The 19,210-nt window shown below is 50.2% G+C and overlaps 1 protein-coding gene across 1 annotated transcript in view; it reads left to right on the top strand.

The window, feature by feature from the left end:
• Positions 1 to 19,210, top strand: part of EPS8L2 (EPS8 like 2) — a 47,147-nt gene that overhangs the window by 6,676 nt on the left and 21,261 nt on the right. Inside the window, exons 2-3 of the mRNA XM_058026127.1 lie at positions 11,860 to 11,924; positions 12,941 to 12,996. Of these exons, the coding sequence (XP_057882110.1) occupies positions 11,881 to 11,924; positions 12,941 to 12,996 (100 nt within the window). The 5' untranslated portion in view covers positions 11,860 to 11,880. The remainder of the gene's footprint in view (positions 1 to 11,859; positions 11,925 to 12,940; positions 12,997 to 19,210) is intronic.

Below are 19,210 nucleotides of genomic sequence, written 5' to 3'. Positions count from 1 at the left end.
GGAATCTCCAGCTGCCCTGCAGAGTTTCCATAGCAGGAAATCCAGCTGGTGAAGGAAGGCTCTAGTCCAGCATCCAGGTATATGCTCACTCCAACCTGGCATTCAAGCCAGAATCAAAACGCAAGGAAAATATTGGGTTGGATTTTTCCCCCTTGTTTGTTTTGCAACAGAAGGTGCAGGGCAGGAGTGTAAAAGTAGCATGAAAGACTCTCAGGGATAACTTCAAGACTGTCAGGTTTGCCGTGAGTTGCTAATGCTTAGAAAATAGGTTGATAAAATTTCAGAAGCTCAAAAAAAGCCAGAAAAGCTGTGCCTCTGTCAGAGAAGCTGCTGCACAGAGCAAGGCAGGAGCAGGTTCAACAGGATAAATTGAGAGCAAATGTACCAGAGCTGTGCTCATTGCTGGTGTCTGCAGGTAACACCCAAGGTGTGGTTGGGCCATCGGCTGCCCGAGCAATCTCTTGACAAGGAAGCACCTTTTGCTGCTGCTGTGTCTGCTCTGAGCTTAAAAGCAAACCAGGAGCAGCCTTTGTATCTGTGACTTCAGCCCTGAAACTTCCAGTGCTCTTCAGCTTGGGAGTGGGACACTGAGATGCTGCTCTCCTTGAGATCTGTGATACAGCCTGTGGCATGGAGACAGGGAATGAGGGACCAGCTGCTTCCTGCTGACACAGCTGGGGGGCATCCCATGAAACCAGCAGCTGGTGAGTGCAGCAGGAACAAAAGGAGGTGGCTGAGAGCACCGTGCAGAGCCAAGCACGGAGCATCATGCCACAGGCCATTCAGGATGGCCAGTGTTTACAGAGCTTGGGCAAATGCAGTTGGAGAAATTCAGGGATGGAAAAGGGCACCAGGAGCTCTTCACTCTCACTGCTGGAGGCTGGGAAATGCAGAGAGGCTTCCTGTGCTTCTGTCCTGTTCCTGGTTTCTCCTCCAGGTATCCATGAGTGTTGCAGCCATGTGTGTCCCCAGCCTGCCACCAAGCAGAACTAAGGGCAGGTGATGGGAGAGGTGATAGACCACCCCACGTTCAGGCAGCTGCTCCTGGCTCCTCTGAACCTAGGGGAGGATGGAAGGGAGGAGAGGAGCTCTGGCCTCAGTGACTGTTCAGTGGAAGGAAATGTTGTACAGGTTTAGTCAGAGCCCAGGAAGGGAGGCCTGAAACGAGCCAAGCAGCCAAAGTGGTGCCACAGCCACGTGCAGGCTAGACCAGACAGGTCCCAGAACATCTGCTCCACACCTGGCACGAGCCTGGAGACACTCCTGCTCCTCAATCCCTTCTCCCTGCCTGCCAACAGCTGGTGAGCAAACAGTCAGAGGTGAGAAGGATGATGTGGAGCAGGAGAAGGTTATGGGGGAGATCTGGGCTGCCACCATCCTCAGCAGTCCCTGGAATTTTCCCAGAGCTGCTTCCAACATGATCTGCCCTTGCCAGGTGCCTGTGGCTGCCAGGATGCTGCCCACAGAGGCCATGCTCTGCTCCAGTGCCATGTGGGTGATGGACACACAGCTCCTTCTCTTGGAATCCTCCTGACAACTCAAGCTAAAGGAGCACTTGGGTAGCTCATGACATCCCTGAGCATCCATGAGCTCAGCTGTAGGCCCCAGGGCAGGATTCAGGAGCACCTGGCTGGGGAGCACCAGGAACAGCCCTTTGTCCTTCCCAAACCACAGATATTCCTGTGCTCTCAGGGCCCCCTGTCCCTCCCTTCAGAACAACCTTCCCAGAATATGCCAGGTTCTCCAGTGTGCATGTTCAGGCACAACTCTGCTCCTGCCAGCCCTTCTCTGCTCCAGAGAGGATGCATAAACCTGTGGCTCATTTAAGGATCAAACCCCAGTGACAGTCAGGCCAGCAAGGAGAGTTCAGTGGTTTTAAACCCCAGGTCATGGTAACACCACCTGGCTCCCCTTTGGCTGCAGGAGCACCCACGTGGCCTGTGCTGGCCCCACTGCGTGCCAGCTGCCCCAATCCTTCCACACACACCTTGCCCACCTGGCATAAAAGGGATTTCTTGCTCCTTTCATCCCCTCCTCTGAGGATTACAGGGTTATCCAGGCCAGAAGACACCTCAGGAGATCTCAAGTCCAACCTCAACCAGGGTCACCTCTGGTGAGGTGAGCAGGCTGCACAGTTCACTCCTGCTGTTCTTGAAAATCTCCAAGAATGAGGTGGCACAACCTCCCTGGACAAACCTGCTCCACAGTGCTGGGGTTTCCAGAGCAGAAACTCTGTCCTTCATGTGCCCTGCACAGCTTTAGCCTTTGGAACTGGAAATCTCCATGCCAAAGACCCTGTGGGCACACAGTAGTGGCCAGAGAAGCCTTTCCTCTCTAAGGCACTGCAGGAAACTCTTCTCTCCCCTTCCCAGCCCTGGAATCAGTCTGGTTCCTCCTAGCCCAGCTCAGACTCCCATCCCAGCCTCTGCATGGACCAATTGTGCTTTTTCCTCCTCGCCCTTGCAAGAGATTAAATTTTTTTTTTGTGGCAAGATTGTTAAAACAATTCTGTACCGCAAGATTAGAAACTGCCATTTGAATTATTTTGATAAACCCAGCCTCACACATCCTTCTATTCTATACAGAACAAAGGGCAAAGGGAATGGGGTTTATTTTGGTTTTGGAATGAGCTCTCCTGGGACTGTTTTGGTTACTGGGTAACTGGATGTTCAGGCTGAAAAACCCTTCTGTGGTCCCATCCACAGCTTCACTGAAAGCCCAAACATTGGAAATCAACCCAGTGATTTCCTGTGACTGTACATCTTGTCTTCTGACCCCACAAACAGAGCAGGGCATCCTTCAGCTGGGTGTGAGTATTTTGAAGTAGAACATGTTTTGTACCATCAATGGATATTATGGTTCCTATAGGGACTCTGTTAAAATCCAAAATTTTCAGCATTTTGCATGTAAAACAAATCAGTGATGGACAGCAGAAATCCCTTTGCATGAACTCCCATTTCTGCCTTTCAGAGGTGAATGGGAAGGGATAAATCACCATTTTTCCATTTAAAATTTTATCTACCATGATAATATATATGAAAATACCAACTACAGAAGGAAAAAGCTACAATAGACTACTACTACAAAAGCTCAAGTGATGTTTTCAGACCAAAAACTGACCTGAGCCCCACCACATCTCCAGGAGCCACCACTGAGCTGGTTAAACTGGATGTTTTCCTGCAGTGACACTCAGAGCCGATTTTCCATGTGCCAAGTTTAGCTCAAATGAATTGTTACAAATAGCCAAAAATACCCAGGCAGGATATGAGTAGGAAGCACAACATAGGATGGGAAGAGATAGCAGTGAATGTTGTCATCATTAGCTTAAAAAGGCTGGAAAAGCCTTAAATATCAAATGGGATTTTTAAGAGATGAATCTCCTCCCTTAATTCTTCTGCCCCACCCTCCCAACAAAAAGCCCAGGATGAGTTTTAGAGCAGGAAATGAAACTTCCCAAGCTCCAAACCCCTGTTTCTATGGACAAAGATTTGGAACAGGAGCAGAGTGGAATAGCTCCTCCCTGGTATGGGCAGAGGGAGATGGGCTGCAACCCTCTCCCTTTCTTTGGGGAAAGATGGGATGTTGTGACTTTCCTACCTAGGCAGAAAAGGATTTTTAGTTCAGATTACCCAATTACTTCTGCAGATTTACCAATCTTCATCTAACCCCAGAGAGTTTGAGCTGACATTGCTGGAGACAAACTGAAGCTAAACCTGGCCCCAAAGTGGCTCTGAGCCTAATAACAGCTTTTCTCTAATAGAGAAAAAGCTCTTGGCACACCAACAGCCCTGCTACATGCCTGAATTTCTGCCAGGGAAGTGAATCAGCATTTCAGGGAGTGACCAAAAATGCCCTTCCTTAGGAGGAGGTAGTGGAAAGGTCCCTTGGATCTCAGCTGCTCTCTCTTGCTCATGAACCAGTCAGCACGGGGAGTGCACTGACAAACAAGACTCCCTCTTGCCCCTCCTGAGGCGATGAGGAACCAGCCACAACCCCAGCTTTGCTTGGTGCTTTTCAGCCCAGTTTGGGCTGGAAGTAGCTAGGCAAGGATGGTCAGGTGTATCATGCTCTGCCTGGGGCTAAAGGTTGGGAATTACTGTGGAAAATGAGTCTGCCTGCCAAATGCATCTGTTGGGCTTTACAGTCCTGTTAGGGGTAAGGAGGCAGGAATGCTGAGGCTGGCTGTAGGGACTGCACAGGATTGATGTGAGGAGGGCACTGTGTTCTTACACATTACAGCAGTCATCTAATGGAAAATTAAGACACTTGAGTGATTAGCTCAAACAGCAAGGTCAACCTGTTCCCTACCTGTACACCCACACCTAGTGAGAAATTATTGATCCCCACCAGGATCACCCAGGGGATATCAGCATGGTCCCTGTTGGACCAGGCAGCTTTGAAGCTTCTGGAAGGAGCAATCTTGTTGTGGGTGCTTTGCATAAACAGAGCACCACCTTCCAGCACGGATGTCACAGTCCTGAGCTTTGTTCCTGGAAATCCCACCATGACAAACACCACTCCACTGTGCTTCTGTCCATCAGAGCTGTGACATTACTGTGGGAAGCAGTAGGGACACAACAGGAACCCTCACAACTCCATCCAAGCTTTAGCCCATCCTCTCAGATTCTGGGATGGTTTGGGCTGGAAGGGACCTTAAAGCCCACCCAGTTCCACCCCCTGCAATGGGCAGGGACACCTCCCCATAGACCAGGGTGCTCCAAGCCCCATCCAGCCTGGCCTTGGACACTTCCAGGGCTGGGCAGTCTGCAATCCCCACCGACGCCAGCCTTTCACCAAGTCTCCCAGCTGTTCCACAGATGCCTTCGAGCTTGCAAAAGCCATCAGAGAAATATTCCAGCTCTGCAGGAGGTGCACATGAGGAACAGCTCTGAGAGCTGGTGCCTGCAGCCAGGAACACGAGCATACAGCCAGTTTCAGGATTTTGGTGTTTTGCCTGAACACAGATTAATGCCCTTCTCCAGGCCGGGCTCGGCTGTTATCCGTCCTGCTCTGGAATATGACACGCACAGGCAGAGTCACTCCCTATTTTTACTGGCCTGATCTCTGAGTCTTGATTTCTAGACAGAGAAAAGAAAAAGCTTCCCTTTCATCAAAAGTATGAAATCCTTCCCATGTCTGAAAATCACAGCTTTAAACCTCTTGCTGCTGGTGAACCAGTGCCCAGAGTACAGCACCAGGCTGGGAAAAGGGGATAATTTTGGGGGGTTGTGAGTTCAATAAGGATGCAGAGCAGAGAAACCTTCAGCGTGACAACAACCAGTGCTTTCTTCAGCAAACTTCTGGATACCAGGCATGCTACACCCACAGGTCCTGGCGGCTCTGGAGCCATCCAGCCTTTCCCTTGCATCCTGCCTAGACAGTCCCACGGCCAGCTCCAGCCTCCCACAGCTCCTTGGCTCCCACCTCCCAGGAGCTGGGTGGTGCTAGGGACAGGATTAGGTCACAGAAGGTGTGGGCACAAAACAAAAACAGGACAGAGGGGAAAAAGCTACAAATTTCCTCACAAAACTCCTCTCTTCCCAGGAAGCCAAGGGAACGCGTCATGCTGGTTTTTCTTCCTGGGCAGTACAAGTGACTCACATGACACTTTCTCCCTGTCGGGTAGTTTTGAGCTGGGGTCTTTTAATTTAAACCATTTAATGAGGTTTTATGTAAGGAATGCTCATTCATGTTCTTCCATCTTTCCAAAGGCATCCATTAATATTTAATGTGCTGTTTCTGGGCCTGGCTCTCTAGCTTTCTAAACTGCAGCCCAAGCATGGAAAATGCTCACCTTGGAACCCCTGTCAAGACACACAGCAAGCCCAAACCTGCTCCCTGTTTTCCTTCCACCCAGCTCCTGCAGAATTCCTCCAACAGAGAGGAAAGGTGTAAATCCAGGAGCTGTGACTCGGCACCAGACTCTGCAAACAAGTCTTTCTGAGGGGTAGTGGAGCCAGCTTCCATTTTTTTCCCAAGATCTTGAAAACTGTAGCCATTTGTGCATTTTCCCTGGGTATTTATAGAGCAGGGCGCTGTCCAGACTTGTTTTTGGTTGTAGCTCTGGGAGGAATGTTTTACTTTCTGGCAGGAATATTTGGTTGGTTCAGATCTTTCCTTTCCCACTCCAGCCTGTGGGCACCAATGGCCTGCAGTGCCACTGGACTCTGGACTGGGACCTAAATTAAGGTCTGCTTGTGGATCACCATGGACACATTCTCTCTGTAGGCAGTTCATGAATCTCCAATCAGGAATATGTAAATATTGGCACTTTTGCTCTGTAGTGCCAGTTTGTGTTCCTGAGCTCCCAAGGCTCCATTTCAGCCCCTTGGAGACCAACAGGAAATCCAGATGGGATTCAAATGGGGGTCAAGATCCACCAAAGCTGGTATGGGGGTGGCTGTAGGTCTGAGATGCCTCAGTCCAAATGAGCGGCTGCCACTTCTGCCGCGGAGGCTGAAGAACATTTGGTTCCTCTCTGCCCAGACCTGTTGGGCTGGGTTATATTTATCCAGGTGCTTGTCTTCTGGAGAATCTCCACAATGTGAACAATGTGATGTGCAGAGCAGGGAGTGTATCCTTCAGACACCTGGCAGGTTGTACCTGGGGACTGCCCCTGCTGGAATGTGGCACGTGCCACACACACCCTGCAACTCCACTCCCCTCCTTCCATAGGCCTGTGTCTTTCCAAAGGGACCCATGATCCTGAGTGGCTCCATCACTGTAAAGGTAACTTGAAAGGGTGGAAGAAGGAAAAAGCAGAGGACTTGCCACTTTCTAAGTAGTGGTGTTCTGACTTGGTCCTGCTGAACAACCAAGGCCTGATTTTGCAAAAACGGGGTTTGGAAATTTTGGATGGGACAAGATCTTGGCTTGCTTCTCCAAGGAAAAACAACAACCTGTTCCTCTGGCTGTCAGCCTCTCTGCTCGGGATTTGCATTTCCTGATGCTTTCTGACTAACCCAAAGATTATTTTTTTTATGAGTGCATGTTCCTGGCAGAGACCCTGAGTTTCTCCTGGCGAGCCCTGAAGCCATCCTTATGGGCAGGTTCAGAAAAGAAACTAAAAGCACGAGAAGAGTGGTTCCAGGAGACCAGAGACCCATGTGAAGTCCTCAAGTCAACCATAGCTCCTGGGGTCCCTCTCACAACCACTTTGAGAGATCTAAACCAGGCTCTAAACACAGGCTGTGTGAATTTAGGACTCTTGGTGTCTCATGAGGAGCCCTGAGCACACATATCCCAGTGCCTCACTAATGCCCAAAAGGTGTTTTGTTAGTGGATTGATGTGGGATTGTGGCCTTCCCTACCTGCCAGCTCCTGCTATACCATCAGAGAGGGTAGGATAGATTGTGGCAACTGGTGGGATACTCCCAGGGGCTGGAGGAGTGCAGGACACACGCACAACACAGTGCCTGTGCTTCCTTTGCTCTCCTGTGAATCCAAGCAGCCCAAGCTTTACAGCACAGCCCCTCAAACAGCTTTCTCCAGTGTGACATTCCTGTAGGAAAACACTCAGCAGCCCTAACAGACAGCTTTTGTGGGCCTGAGAAGTCTGAGAGATAACATCGTGTGGTGGCCAGCTCATGTTTCTTCCTGAGCTTTATGTTACTGCCAAGGCTGCTGCCAGTCCAGCATTTCTGCCTGGCCCATCCCCCTGGCACAGGATACACACACAGACAGCAGGGCTACATTGGACCCCTTACCCCAGGCAGGATCCCAGGGAGCATTTCCATCCCAGGGATCTCCCCCGTGCCCAAGCCCCATCACCTCTTGCTGCAGAGATTCCCTTCAGCATGGCTGGTGGGGAATTCAGAAGTCCTGTTGGCCCAGGCAGATTTTGGTGGCATGACTGATGGAAACACAGGCAAGGGTTAGAATATACTTGGAAAACCTTGGTGTTACTCCAAGTCACTTAGTTTAAGGTTTTTAGGGGTTCTGCCATGTTTTTCTACTGTGCCAGCAAAAACTGTTCTGTTTTGACAAGCATAAATCCTTGCTGCTACAATCACATCCTAATATTCTCTGATACCAACAAACCCAGTCTCAGTCTTAAAGGACTTAGACCCATGAAGAGAAAAACCCACAAACAGCAGATGCTGCTGTTATTAACAGTGATGATAATAATAATAATAGCCCTAAAAACCCCACTAGTATTTCACATTTGCACATTGTCCAGTCTTTGCCCAGAATCCAGAATTTTTCATGTCCTTTCCATGCCCTATAAGAAGTCTGACCACAGCAGATAAGGGAGAACTATACCTAATAAAAATAAAGTAAAACAATAGCAGAGATCAGCCCAGAGAGGAGAAAGAGATATTACTTTTTCCTTTCACAAAGTGCTTCTCCACCCTTGGAGAAGAGGGATCAATGTCACAGCTCCCTCTTCAAAGAGACTCAGAGAAAGCCAAAACAATGCATGGCCAGCTTCCATTTGCTATAAAAGTACAGAAATGTGGTGCAGACAATGCCAGGCTCCTGTCACGGCTCCACGTGTCTTTGGGAGGATATTTGACCTCCAAGGATAAGACTGGCCGGAAAGTCAGGGAGTGGGGCTTCCTGTGCTTTAAAGTACAACATGTCTTCACCCACCTTGATGGCCTTCAGCACTGATTTGGGCTGGCCTCCCTAAGTCCCTCTGGGACCTCCTGGCCTGGGCCAGATCAAGGTGCTAGGCTTTAGCCATGCAGTTTAGCTTCCTTGTAGTTGCTCCTGTGGAAGCGGACTGAATTTGAGCCTGGCTTAGCTCCTGGAGTCTGTATCTCATTCCATACCATGCTTGTGTGCAAGGCTCAGCTGCCTTGCTTGGTGACCCAAGCAGAGACTCTGCCCTGCACCAGCAAAAGGGTGGGAGATGGTCTTGAAATTGGCTTTGAGTAGGCAGACTCAAAGTTAATACCTGCACAGCCACACACGGCATGGTGACACTTGTGTCTCACCTCCCTTCCTACGCTGCTCCCGCTGGGGAAGGAGGAGGCAGCAGCCACACCTGCTGGGAGATAAGGGGGAGAGCAGAACCCTCTAATCAGGGCAGGGAGAAGACAACATCTGGCTGAGGCTGCAGACTGTGGGAGCTCTTAAGGATGCTCCCAAGGGGAGAGAGAACCCAGGGACGGCCAGCCCACAGCTTCATCTCTCGTGTCTTGGTTCTGTCCACATTTCAGGTGAAGTGCTCTTAGCCCTCCTTCACCTTTCACAAGCCCAGCTACCTCTTGATTTAGCAGATTCATTAGAAAGTCTCCAACCCCTTAGGAATGTGCCCTTCCCCCCTGCAGTCTTCCAGTTCAGATTCAATTAATATCTGGCAATTAAGGCCAAATTAAAAGCTTTGGCATGAGGCTCCATCCTGGTTTCACCACACCACACCTTCACTGTGACCGGCACAAGGCTGAGCACAGCCACGGCCTGAACACAGTGGGGAGAGCTGAGCAAAGGGCAAATAGGAAAATAGCAGGAATAAACAAAGAAAAGGGAGCCCAGCATGATAAGGACCTGCTGACTTGGCAGGTGTGTGCACTGTTTCCAGTTTCATGGCCTCTTTGGGACACAGGCACCCCGGAAGAGAGGAAGCCTTCCAGGCTAGCTTATCATTTGGGGACACCAGCTGATCCCATCAGGACTTTATTAATCACCATGAGATGAAGAATTCAGGGCTGGTCCTGCTTCACCCATGAAACCAGACTCCTCTGCCACTGCCATGGAGTCTGCACCTCTGGCAGCCACCCTGGGCTGCCCCAGATGGGCTCCTCAAAGAGCAGATCCCAGAGGTTTATTTTTTGGACACAGCATAGGAAGGAGAAATAAAAGCCAGGGTGACCTTAGCTGGATCCCTGGTTCCTCCTGGCACTTCACAGCTGGGGCTGGGACAGGTCTGAGCTCCATAGGCCAAACCTGGTGACACATTCCTGCTGGAGTAACCTGGATTTCAGAACATTAGGACATGGCCCTGGGGCAGTAACAAAAAGGGAGCCAGAAATATGACACTAATATGCAGAAACACTCCCAGCTATCATCACATGTGGGACTCAAGTGATTGGGTGGCACAGAGTAAACAGAACAGAGCAGGGGTTTTAAGAGCCCAAGTTCTCTTTTCCAAGTATCTTATGCTAATGCACAAAGAGATCCAGGAGATAGGAACAGTTTGAGGAATGTAAAAGGAAACCAGCAGACAGCTATTAACAGAGGAAAAATTCACAGGTATCCAAGCTTGGGCACAGGGATGGGTTTTATTACACTCAGAGGGGTTGGCAGACCACCAAGTTTCTACTCTAATGGGATTATGAATTTTTATCTCTTATAGGTGTGCATAGAGATTTCAGTATCAACCACAAGAGAGACAAAAAAGGGGGAATTTAACATGCTAGCTACTAAAATGCACTTGAGAGTCTTTTCTAGCAGTGTGTCCATGCTGAATGTGTTACTGTGACAGAAAACAGGCTGAAAGGTGGAAGGCTGAGCCCAGAACATGCCGGGGTTCTCCATGCAGTCTGTGTACAGCCAAGTACTTCACCAGCATCCTCATAAATGCATCCCTCTGACATCCCACTGACAGTTCTGATAAGATCCGTGAGAAAACTCTCTTTGCCCTCACCTCAGGGTGAAACACACAGAGCAAAATACCACAAGTGTTCCAACATGAGGAATAAATACGGATACGTAAGGAATCTAGGGCAGCTCTGCTGATGATACAACAAGCCCTACAGCAGATAGTCAGCCTCCAGAGGGGAAATCCCAGGTGTCAGGGATGACTCCAAAGTGTTCCCTGGGGATTACACACACTTTAGCCTAGATTCAGTGAAGACAAACCCTTGGAGGAAGCTCCACTGCCTGCCCACAGCTGTCATGGCAGCCCTTGGCACATGCCAAGCACACTCAGCAGTTCCCTTGCAGGAAATCCCACTGAGGACACTGAGGAATTTTTTCCTTTAGGCCAGCAACAAGTATTTCAAAGCCAAACCTTTGAATTCTGACAACCTTATCATGAGGTAAGCAGGGTCTGACACAGGCACAGAAGTGCCCCTGAACTTTCCAAAAGAGACTTAAAAAAATTTTAAGACATTGCCTTGGCTTCCCTTCAGCTCACACATGCAGCAGAGGTGAAGAGCTTGGATACCAAAACAAATAATTCCCCGAGATCTTATTATATCTTGTTTTCAGGATTTGTCTCTCTTCCCTTGCAGTTATGCTGTCAGAACAGTGCCTGGATCTCACTCACATCTTCTCCCACATTCTAATTCTCACTGGAAAGAAAAGGAAAATGATCTGTGCTGATCCAGTCTGCCTTTCACTAACCACTCACCGCAGTACATTTTCCTTCATCCCTGAGCTGCCAGTGGAGCAGCATTTAGTTATCCCATTTTTCTTTATGTGGTCAATCCCCTCGTAAAGATAATTTAACAGCTGGTGTAGAGCTTAACATTACCACATAACAAAAGCTAATGGCATTCTAGGCATGAAAAATGACTTGGGACACACAGCTATGAGCACATGGGCACAGGCATCTGGGACAGACCATGGAGGCAAAGGACACCTCAGTCCCTGTTAACCTTAGGCAGGACAGTGCTGCTGGAAAAAGATGTGCTGGAATGTCACAAAGTTGGGGTGTGCCTGGAATGGAAGAGCAAGAGGGAGAGGTGGAAATAGGTTTTGAAAAAGCATCCTGGGATGTGTCACCTTCAGCCTAGGTTGGAGCAGTGAGAGGTGACTGAGAACAGGGAGGAAACACCCTTGTACTCACCTGACTGCTTGATCTGCTTGGAGACCCCAGCTTGGAGGCAGGGAGGGCAGGATGCACACAGATAAATCACCTGAGAGCCTATTCTATAACCACTGACCCTGTCTCTTGTGCTTCTGCTGCAGTTGCCTGGCCTGTGAAGCAACATGAGTCACAAGGGATCCCTCAACAGCAACCCCGGCTCAGCAAAGTAAGGATCTCCCTGCACCTTCCTACTGTTCAGGATACTCCAAGCAGTCCCACTCATCCCCAAAGTACCTGGTGTTTGTTTCACCTCTCCTGGGCACCTCACAAGCTGGCACTGCCTCACACATCACCTGCCCTGTGCACTGGGGTTTGATAGTGGCACATGAGGTGGAGAGAGCAGAGGGACACCAGGAGCCTCTCCACCAGCAGCCCATGGCAACCTCCCAGTGGAGCTAGAGCCTCCAGCTCTCTCCCTCCTTCCTGCACTGGGTATGAGCACCTGATCCACTGCCTGCCCTCAGGGGGACATGGTGACAGAGCACAAAGCAGCCCCTGGGCACCCATGGGCTCACTGCTCTGTGCAGGACAGCCCAGCCACAGCACCTCAGATCCCACTTGGCTCCTCCTCTGCCAGAGAAAACTCTGTTATCTCCTGGGTGCTCATTCCTACCCATGACCCATGCACAGGGGGTGGCCCTACATGTGCTGCTTAGAGACTTGACACCCCAAAACTCAACTGTTTTCACACAATTCCACCTTCCCTTACATGGGATATGTTCTATATCCAAGCACCTGCCTTCAAGGGATACATGTCCAACATGTCCATTGAGAAGGGATCATCACCTTGGCTGCTGTACTGCCTCAGGTTCAGGTGGGCTCAGGAATACATGGAGGGAGTCTCCCTGTAACTCCCACTTATGGCACACTGGGAGCTGCTGTCCTTAATGCAGCCCCTCCAGAGTGCTGTCCTGCCAGGGGACACTGTGAAGGTAACTCTAGTGGGGACAGGCCTGGCTGGGCTGCTCCGTGTCCTGTTTCCACCGCTGGGTTCAGTGACATGTGCCTGTGGTGGGAATAGCGGGTAGGGTTGCACCGGAGCCGCCGGCACGGCCCACAAGGAAATGCTTTGCAAGGAAGGGAAGGGCTGGTCCCTCTGGGCACTGCAGAGCTGCTGTGTGAAAACTGATGTTAAAAATATTTGGGAGCTGATGGTTGATTTGTACCTTCTTCCTTTTTCAGTGGCAGCATGGGCAAAGCCGAGGGAGCCTCCAAGCTGAGTGCAAAGGACTTGTATGGTGAGTTGTGCCTGCAAACATCCAAAGTTTCCCATGGCAAAGGCACCTCTGGAGAGCTGGATGTGGATGTTGGGGAGCTTTAGGCTGGAACTCAGTCAAAGCCACATGAATCCAGAGTTCTATACCCAACAGGCTGGCCTGACCTGGCAGCAAAAAGACACCTCACATCTGTGCTGACACCTCCCACACTGGGGACAGTTGGGATTTTGTGGGAACAGAACATTGCTTCCCTTACCCAGATCCTCCCCAGGTCTGTGAGCAAGATCACCTGATAAAGGGCCTCACAAAAGAAAGACTGTCCTCAGCAGGTTAATGATTATCCTCTCCTAACTACTTAGTGAACCATGAAAATTCTATGCCCTTTGGCTCTTTGGAAGTGCAGGGAATGGCCAGGATGGGTGTTTGTGCACAGTCTGAGAGGCAGCTTGTTTGGGTTCACCACATTTAGGTATCAATAACAGTTATTCCTGATCTCAGCAGATCCAAGTATCCCAGGGGAAAATGTGGCCTCTGGGGTGGGCAGAGCAAGCATAAATCATGTGAGAAATCACCTCCCCCAGTTATTTCCTGGGTAAGAAGCTGGAGGTTGTATGGGCTTACACAAGCAGTTTTTGGGGTGTCCGAGCCCGCCAGCTCTCCCACCTGAGAGCTGTGGATTTACCTGGATGATGTTTAATTGGGAAGGAACAGGCTGTGTGTGCTTTTCCTTGGATATTTTCTGTTTGATCAGAGCTTGTCTTTGGTGGCTATGAACTGCCAGTGTGGTTTATTTGTCCCTGAGAAGTGACTCCCTTTGCCCAAGGCTGGAGGTTTATCCAGGTGGAGTGGCCTGGAGCAGTGTCCAGAGAGGCCAACCTCACCTGGGGACAAGTGGGATGGCAGGGGCTGTATTTAGTGCTAAACAAAGCCACTGTTAATGTCAATTAGCTCCCAAGAAATGAAACATGAGGGTAATGGCAGAGCAGAAGTTTGGCTGTTCGTGGCCTGGATGCTGCAGGGTGGGCGGGTGCCAAGCAGGGGTTTGAACTGTGGCAGTCACTTCTGGACATGGAAGAACACATGATAAAGAAGCAAGAGGATGAGGTGTGGGAATTTTGGGTGCACACAGAGCTGCTAGTGCAGACAAACTCCTCCTGCCTCCAAGACAGTGCACATTCCTTTGGCTGTGCACTGACACTGGCACATCCTGTCAGGGGCAGGAGGGCTGCAGGTTCCAGGTAAACAACCCTACAGAGATGTGTAAAAATGAACCTGGGAGCTCACAACGGGATTAAAGCCAAGCAGATTTTCAGGCTGGCACCCATGGGTGCAGGAAACCCAGGGCTCCAGCCACCAGAATTCCAGAGGGTCATCTAATGGTGCCATGGCACAGGGAGCGCCCCTTAGTCCTTGCCACAAAGGGCAGTGCAGGGAAAGGCTGACAGACTGCCTTGGAAACAAACACAGCTCTCAAATAAGCACTTTTCAACACAGAATTTCATCTTCCACATTTTTTTGTATGAACACACCTCAAAAACAAATTCACCAGGGTTGGGACCTCTCTGACCAAATTCCAGCAAACCTGAAATGAGGACTCTGTGTCCCTGGGCCAAATCCTCAGGAGGAGTAAAGCAGCTGCCTGCTATTTCCCTGCCACTACTGAAATACAGATTGAGCTCTGATTCCCTGCACAAATCAGTGCCTCTTGGCCAGCCCAGCCCCTGGCATGAGCACATCCAGAGGGATTTTGCTTGGCAGCACTTGAAACCCACCCGCTAATTCAGCAAAAGACACTCAGCACGTGTAAACCAATATTTAAATGTCTTGGTCCCTTTCCCACTCAGATTCTCCCCCCCACCCCCAGCATTAATTTCTGCTGTGAGCTGGCACATTTGGGGATAGAGGGCAAGCAACAACTAAAAATCCAGGGAGAATTATGTTTCATAATGAAACAAATCACACCAAGCTGAGCTGGCCTTGATTATGTGATTACAACACTGCTGAGGGATGTTTGGAGCTGACAAGACTTTTCATATTTCCATTTTACTCCCATGCAATCAGGCTGGACCCTCAGCCTGTGTACACTGCCAGGCCTCCAAGAAGTGAGTGCAGTGACTCCCAAATTGCCAGCACACAGGCATCCACTCATTTAAAGCTCTCTGGGTTATGATGGCTCCAATGCACACAGGTGTCTAAATATTATTTCTAAATGAACAAGGCCTTTGGTTTACCTTTCTAAAGATGCTTTTTCTACAGTAATACTGGCTTAACATGACAGGGGTGCAAACTGTGGGTACAAAAGTGCTACCTGAGGGCCAAGGTGTCCCCAGTATCAATAGGGACTTATTGGGAATATTAAACCCACCTCAGGGAGACCCTGAAGAGGGATATTTAAAATTGTTGTGGTGAGGCTGGAACACAGCAGCAGCTTCAGTCTGTGCACAGGAAAGCACCTGGATGGTGAAGGTGGAGGCTCACTCTGGAGGACCTCCAGGACATAGTGTGAAGGTGCTCACAGGACACAGCCTCATCACGCAGCTGTTGATGGGTGGGGAAGGCTCTGGTGTCACATTTGGCCTGCTAAAATGCTTTGATCACCAAATATGTTGCCTACCACCATGTATTCTTCACTGTGGTGAGCACAGATGGATGAGGAGAGATGACCAAAGGGAATTCTACAATGAAACTGAATTAAAACCTCAAGATGCCCTCCCCTGGCTCTGTTCCTAGCAGAGTTTGATATGCTTTCCAGCTGCTCTGCCATCCTCAGTGAGGTTTCTTGGCTCTTGTGGGAGCAGGACACTCATCCTTTCCTCCCCCCTTAGTAAAACAGCACCACATTCGTTCAGCTCCACATTCTGGAGGAGTCTGTGGCTGCAGGGAGCAGTCCCACGTCAGCTGGCAGCAGGGAATGGCTGGCTCCTCTCAGGTTGCCACCTCTCCCCACACAGCCACCAGCTGAATAAATGTTAATGCACACCATAAATAAATTAGGCTGCTTCTCTGCTTACGGGCGTCTGTTCTGAGCCCAGATGAAAGCCCTGGTGGGGGGGGGGGGAACCAGGCTCCAGCAGAACCCATGGGAGGACTGGCAGGAAGTGTTTCTTTCTGCACAGCATTTCCCACAGCAGGAAAGCTGCTGCCACCCCTTTCTGAGTGACTCCTGGTGGGCTTCTGCAGGTGTTCCCCCCAGCTGCTTCCAGAGCTGTCACACAGCTGTCACTGGCTGGCTCTCCTGATGGATTAGGCAGCGTAGCAGGAGAAGTTCAGGGCAGTCTGATGATTGCAGTGATTTCTCACAGGGCTGTGGGGAGGAGCAGCTCATTTCTGTTTGGTTGCTGTCTGTCCCTGCGGTGCTCAGCCTCCTTCCAGGGTCTGTGAGACCCTGCCAGCTGGTTCCAGCCTGTTCAGCCACCCTCCATGCACTCATTTCTGGGAAAGAACCAGACTTGATAGGGCACAAGGCTGGAAAAGGGGTTTGGGAGCAATGAGTTGGGCTGGAGAAGCGCAGTGCTGATGCCGATCACTTGACACTGCACACCTGTAATCCAAGCCAGGCTGCGGCACTGTAACAGGACACGAGGCCCTGGCACAAAGAGAGGAGCCACTTCCTGCCCAGTGTGCCCTGCACAGGGATCATCTCCCTGGGGAGCCACGGGCAGAGGGGCTCCACTGGTGCCAGCATCACCCCTGAGCCACAGGCAGCTGCTTGGCACTGGCCAGGCAGAACACACCAATGGAGAAGAAGGAACTTCCCTTTAATGGTCATGAACCAACTCCTGGGGGTTCCACAGATCTGCTTGTATCCCAGCAGGGCCTCCAGCCCCAGCCACATGGAGAGGTCCCTGAGATGAGACCCTCCAGCCCTGAGCACAGTGCCCAGACTGTAATTCCCTGCTCCTGGCTCTCCCACACCCTGCCCAAACCACGAGCTTGTTCACAATCCCAGCTGGAGGCCACATAGCTGTCACATCATTATTGACACGAGCAAGGACGGACTGTTCCCTCCCCACAACCTTTAGGAGAGGATTTGTGCAGGCTTTAACACACACTGGTATTGTCTGCAAGAGACAACTCTGGCAGGAGCAGTGGCCTGCCAAGCCTGCTCAGCCACACTGCTGAGTCAAGATGACCAGGTCCATACCTAAATCCACAGGGATTCAGAACAGTGCCACTCACTGTCATGTCTTTAAAGATTTCATCATACTGGAGAATAGGCCTGAGGTTCAGCAGAGATCCAGCCTTCTTGCCCAGGTCATTAATTCCTCCTGTCCCCTCCTGCTGGCCCTGAATAACTCCCTTGTCCTTCCCCTGGTCCCTTGGTGCCATTCCAGCTCCCTTCTTCACATCCCCTTTCCCACCTGAGATTCCAGCTTCAGATTACCCTGCTCCCCTTTGACACTGTGTGTGTGGGTGACCCTTCCATTCAATGCCTTGGACACTTAATACACCAACTGGAAACAGGGCTGGAAGAAAAACTGGAAGCCAACAATCCTGTTGGTTCCTGCAGATCAAGCCCCAGTGGTGGGTGAGACAGGGAACACATTGGCTCAGTTCAGCCATGACTGGAGCCAGTGGGAAGAGCAGACGCTGCTCCAGGTGCTGCTGGCCAGGATTTGGGATGGCAGTTAGTGACAGGGATGCTGTGGAGAGGGATCTCCCACCTCTGATGCTGTTCAGCATCTCCAGTGACCCTTTTTCTTTGCCACCTTGAAACTGCTGAGCACAAGTTCCCACCTTTCATGGAGTAACTGCGTAAAGCTCACATAGAGGAACCTTTTCCTAAATGGAAATGGGGTTTTGGATATGCCCAAGTAGTTTGGGAACTAAAGTTGTGATAGTTCATAAAAATAACAACAACAACAACAACAACAAAAAAAAAAAAAAAAAAAAAAAAAAAAAAAAAAAAAAGAGGAACTTTTCATTACAATTTTTTTTCAAGATTCAAAGAAAGCTAATTAATTAAATCAGGATTCCCACAATCTTACTATGTTCTGAAAAAACAGAACATCTTACTATGTTCATTCAAAAAATGTCATTACCAGCTACAGAAAGCTGAGAAAACACCAGTTTAGGCTTTTTGATGAAAAATAATTTAGCAGGTTTCTTCCAGGTCTGGTTGTAAAGGCAAAAGGGAATATCTCTGCTGGTGAACTATAGCTCTCAATGCCCTGATTATCCTGCTCCAAGCAGCCCGCTGGACACACTGAACACAAACACACACTGTTCCTCCATGTACTCAGTCCTTGCACAACCCAGGAGCTGTGCCAGGTTTTTATTTGCTTTCCTAGAGTGGGTTGTGTCTTCAGCTAATAAAGCAGGAATGTGAGCACTTGGGGCTGAGCTGTGGCAAACATGAAGCGTGCCGAGCAGGAATTCAGCCGTGTGGAGTCTGGAGCCGCTGCTCCCTGCTGCCACAGCCCATTCACACCTCAATGAGAGCTGTTCATTCACTCCAGGAGCTTCCAGATCCATCTGCTCACACCGGCCATGAGGGAGAGCTGACCAGGCAGACATTCCCAGTGCCACAGGCGCCAGTACAGACCAGCCCCAGCAGTTCAGCAAGTACCACAGATCTAACAGCAAACCCAGGGAGCTTGATGCTCCCTAGACTGCAAAGATATCCCAAAATGGAGCTCTCTCTGTGCTGGCCATGGAGAGCAGGGAAGGAGTGAGACAGGACCTGCAGATTCTCCCCTGTCAGGTATCTCAGGCACAGCAGGTCAGTGCAAGGCTCAAAACCAGATCCTTGACTAACCCTGGGTAACCTGGAGCAGGAAGCAGGAACCTGGCAGATGCTGTGTTCAAGTGCCACATCTGGCCCCAGGCTGGGATCCTGGAATGGAGGTTATTCCATACTGCTGCTCTGTAAGCCAGCCTGGCAGGTTTCTGTGGCTGCCATGAGCACACAGAGCATTTGCTGCCCCATTTCTGCTCGGCAGGCTGGTCCTGACCTGCCATTTGGCACAGAGCAGCTCATGCTATGCTGGCAGGTTCCTATAAACAGTGTGTGCACTGCTAGATAATGTATAGATAATGTAAAGATTATATAAGGAACTGGCAAGCTCCAGAAGTAACCACCAGGACTTCCCTTAGGCTGCTGTAATGGATGTGGAGGCTGGGGAGGTCAGCAGTGTGATTCAGGGAATGGAGGAGAGCTCCTTGGTGTGGCTCTGGCAAAGAAAACAAATCCAATGCCTCTCATTCCTCAGAGACTGCTCTGTACTTGCCCATA

This window comes from Melospiza georgiana, chromosome 6, assembly GCF_028018845.1.
Source record: "Melospiza georgiana isolate bMelGeo1 chromosome 6, bMelGeo1.pri, whole genome shotgun sequence".
Lineage (NCBI taxonomy): Eukaryota > Metazoa > Chordata > Aves > Passeriformes > Passerellidae > Melospiza > Melospiza georgiana.
The sequence above is the reverse complement of the archived record's forward strand: the minus strand, read 5'-3'. Positions and strand labels throughout refer to the sequence as shown.